This window comes from Chanos chanos, chromosome 8, assembly GCF_902362185.1.
Source record: "Chanos chanos chromosome 8, fChaCha1.1, whole genome shotgun sequence".
Lineage (NCBI taxonomy): Eukaryota > Metazoa > Chordata > Actinopteri > Gonorynchiformes > Chanidae > Chanos > Chanos chanos.
The window spans coordinates 39,309,943-39,314,038 of record NC_044502.1 but is presented as its reverse complement, the minus strand read 5'-3'; the positions used below and the strand labels follow the sequence as shown (position 1 = coordinate 39,314,038).

At 37.8% G+C, this 4,096-nt stretch overlaps 1 protein-coding gene across 1 annotated transcript; it reads right to left on the bottom strand.

Moving 5' to 3' along the window:
• Window positions 1-671: 671 nt before the first annotated feature.
• Window positions 672-1,842, bottom strand: stmn1b (stathmin 1b). Its single transcript, XM_030782077.1, has 4 exons — window positions 1,827-1,842; window positions 1,511-1,683; window positions 1,063-1,254; window positions 672-731 (listed from the first exon to the last, which is right to left on the bottom strand). The coding sequence occupies exons 1-4, from the start codon at window positions 1,840-1,842 to the stop codon at window positions 672-674; spliced, it is 441 nt and encodes a 146-aa protein (XP_030637937.1).
• Window positions 1,843-4,096: the final 2,254 nt, after the last annotated feature.

Below are 4,096 nucleotides of genomic sequence, written 5' to 3'. Positions count from 1 at the left end.
CATCTAAAATATCCATTTCTCAGAAGTCTATTCAGAGAGCTCAGAGAAATACTATATTCAATTACTTTTAAACAGTTTTTAAAGTTTCCAAAACATCAACAAAACAAAGTTCAGTGGTAGCAATCTCTTTTGGACTGCAAGTCTTTTTGTGATTTAACAGAAACTAAAAATGTTTTTATTAACCATTTGTTTACCGTGGAACTGCAGATCAGGTGAAACTGTAAAAGAGACATTTTTGTCAACATACAAATGGATTATCCAAAAACACGGACATAACCGAACAACTGTGCAACTTTATTAGGCTAAAAGATGAGTACTTTTTACATACACAGGTACAGATTGACTTGCACTATGCCATTAGACAGTCAGAGTCCTATGCATTACAGAGGCATGCACCTTTATAGGAAAACACTTCTTTTTTCACTGTCAAAAGTGGTGAGAGCACAGACAAAAAAATGTCTTTTAACATTTTGAAGAAAAAAAAAATCTTGTGAACCTGTTTCCATTACTTACCGCTGTCATAAAAAAAGAGGGAAGAACACCAAACCAACATAAGAAATACATCATACTGGCCATTCAACAGGAAAAAAAAATAAATCTTTGGATACATAAAAAAAAATCTATCCTTAAAATTGAGAGAAGCAAGGAAGTAAAATTTAATTTATACAAATTCAGTTGTCACCCTCGTCTTTAGTTTCTTTATTCTTTCGAACTTCTTCGAGCTTCTTGTCCTGCAACGAAAACAACATTAGAGATCAGTGAGAGCTGCATGTATAAATTCAGAGAGGATGCAAAAAAGTCCTGTCACAACAGTCTGTAACATCTCCATGTGTTATACCTGCTCTAAAATACAATTCAATAAGATTATAATTATTTAATGTATGCTAGATAAAATCTAATAACATAAAACAACTGAACTGAACACATTTTGAATAACAGAGAAGAAAGCGAAAAAAATAAATAAAATGAAATATGTTATTTGGGTGTTTACAGTTTGAAAAAAAAAGATACAGAGTAGCACTTTACTCCCGTAAATCAACAAACCTCCTTCCTAAAACGTACCTTCTCTTTAAACTTCTCATTCATCGCCGCCATTCGTGCTGTGCGGTTTTCTTTGTTAGCTTCCATCTTCTGGTTGAGTTTTTCCTCTGCCATCTTACTGAAGTTGTTGTTCTCCTCCATGGCTTTCTGGAGAACCTCTTTCTCGTGCTCTCGCTTTTCAGCCAAATGCTTCAGGACCTCTGCCTCGTGATTCTGTTAGAGACAGTTAAATGTATACTAAATATTGTGTGGGACACCTTGACTTGTGTGCATGCGTGCATGTGTGTGACACCCTGACTTGTGTGCATGCGTGCATGTGTGTGACACCTTGACTTGTGTGCATGCGTGCATGTGTGTGACACCTTGACTTGTGTGCATGCGTGCATGTGTGTGACACCTTGACTTGTGTGCATGCCTGCATGTGTGTGACACCTTGACTTGTGTGCACGCGTGCATGTGTGTTACTTACCTTACGCCTTTCCTCTGCTGCATCCAGTTTCCTCTGGATCTCCTCCAAGGACACATCCTTCTTTTTTGGGGTGGACAGTGGAAACTCTCCTTTGGCATCTGGAGCTGTGGGGCTCAGAATGACTTCAAAGGCTTGTCCTGAAGCCCGCTTGTCCAGCTCCTTAACCTGTATGTCTGAGAAACATCGTTTTTTTTCTTTAGGTTCTGCGAGTCGGCAAGAACAGATCAGCTCAATATTGTTTCGTTCATGAAGGGCAGCTTGCAAAAGCAAGAACAAGCAAGAACTAGGTCACAGATTATCTGAAGTTGTGACTCACCTCCAGAAGATGCCATTCCAGTTCTGTGCTTGAGGATTTACAATGTCTGTAATACAAAATGTAGAACATAATGGACAGTTAGATCATAAGCTTGCTTCCACACCCTTCACTGGCGATAACTGCCAGAGTAATTGAGCCTCTCTGTAATATTATGTTGCTCACCAACGCCCCCTACCATCACAAACAAAGTATTTCACACCTGCCATTATGTTATTGAAGCATCAAATTTAGGGTCACACTATCCGTCCAGTTAAGCAGATAAAAAAGAAGCACATCATGATTAAAACCTAATATAAATGGAAATGTAATATCAATGGCATCTAAGGATATTGATCGAACTGTCAGCAAGACCTTATTTCCGCAGTTGTATGTACACGTTGAACAATACATTCCTTATTAATGTGGCCATCGCCTGCATTAACTGCTGCATATCAATTACTAATCAAATAGGAGGGTTTCTAATCTTTTTAAACACCAGTTTCATTACATCGGCATCGGATGAATGGTCAGTATAAATATATGAATGTTGGATGTGAATAAATCTCGAAGCATCGATGGACGGGCGACGGTCGCAGGTGACACCTTTTTGTTTTCCACAAAAAAGTCTCGCGCTAAAGACACCCACTAGAGACAACCGGTTATTTATCTTCATTAGGTGGGCTAAACGACCGTTGAAGAACTAAAACAAAGGAGCCTTTATACAGCAAACATGCTCCGAACAAAGACAGTGCAGGGCAATTGTCTGAAACCGATTGCATTTCGAACGAACATCAGTGATTAATCTCAATATACTACATTGTCGGACTGCACTGTCAATTAATTTGAATTTACAAATATACAGAAACAGCGGATAATTTACAAGAACCCACAAGTAACCCACAAAGTCGATTTGATTATTAGTGCTCTCGTCGCTCTGTGGGCGTAAAAACTCGAAAATAACAAACCAGTCGAATTAATCAGGAAACCAAGAGACAATATTCTGGACAAAATCGTTGTTATGTCATCACACCATACATTAACAAGCACCTGATTAAAATATGTCTCCAGCAGAAGACCTGAGGACGTTATGTACTCATAAAAGCACTTAACACTGATCTGTGCACTAACATGCAAAATAGTGGCAGAGTTAGTGGTAGAGTTAAAAATATCTACGATACATTAGTTATGGTAAAAACAAAGAAACAAACAAACAGCTGGAACGTTGCTGTTCAATATGAGCTGATGTCCCACGTCTTTTGTCACGAGATTTTCCAAGCACGCTAGAATATCAGATCACACCCAAATCTCCATCTAATTCCACAAAGACTTCAGTTAGCTGTCTGACGGAGCATAGACACTTATATATATATAAAATAGCTGAGTACATGAATACTACACAGCGCACTTCAGATTCTAAGGTACCTTTTAAATGCTTTAAGGTGGAAATATTAATTTTTCATTCAGCCTCCTTCAGTTGGGCAGTCCAATTCTCACTACCTATGAGGCAGCAGGGACAAAAGGCGCTCACTAGCAAGTCATCTGATCAAATATCAATATTGGGTATCACGATTAATTTCACTTAACAGTAACCTACAACTTTACAAATTCTTACATGATTTTGTTATGATTATTCATCTTGTGTTGACAGCTAGTTGTTTTGTAAGTGGTTTGCTAACGGGAAGACGCAATGTATCTTTGAGTGTGGTATAACAAAAACATGCCAGGTAAAACATTAAGGGTTAACATTATCTCAAAGGCTGCTACTGAGCTAAACAAGACTACCTCGTTAGATAACAAGTATTTATCCACATATTTAAATTGCTCCAGACATAAATGCAGCCAACTGACTGTTTGGTATTTTCAATATTCAGTATTCATGTACATAGCCGCAATTAACTCAATGACCTATTCTAGAAGAAGCAGCGACGACTCATACCTACAATGATAACCGAATGTTTAATAAGCTAACTTTGGGTAACAGATTCTCACGCTAAAACAATTTGCTAAACCTGTGTTCTACAAGGTCTTCTTTCTTCTATTGACATATTATTTAATAATTTACAATAATATGAAATAAACGCATATAAATAATGCAATATTTATATCATGTTTCGTAATTTGCTACTAATTTGCTATGCAAAAATGAAAGAAGTTAGTTAATAAATCGGTCAAGTACACCCACCTTGAAAGCTCACAGAATAACGGATCTCACCGCTCGCGCCAGATTTCTCTCTGCTTCAGCTTCGAGTGTTCGCGCAAAAAACAATGCCAGGTACTCTCGTCACTTCTAC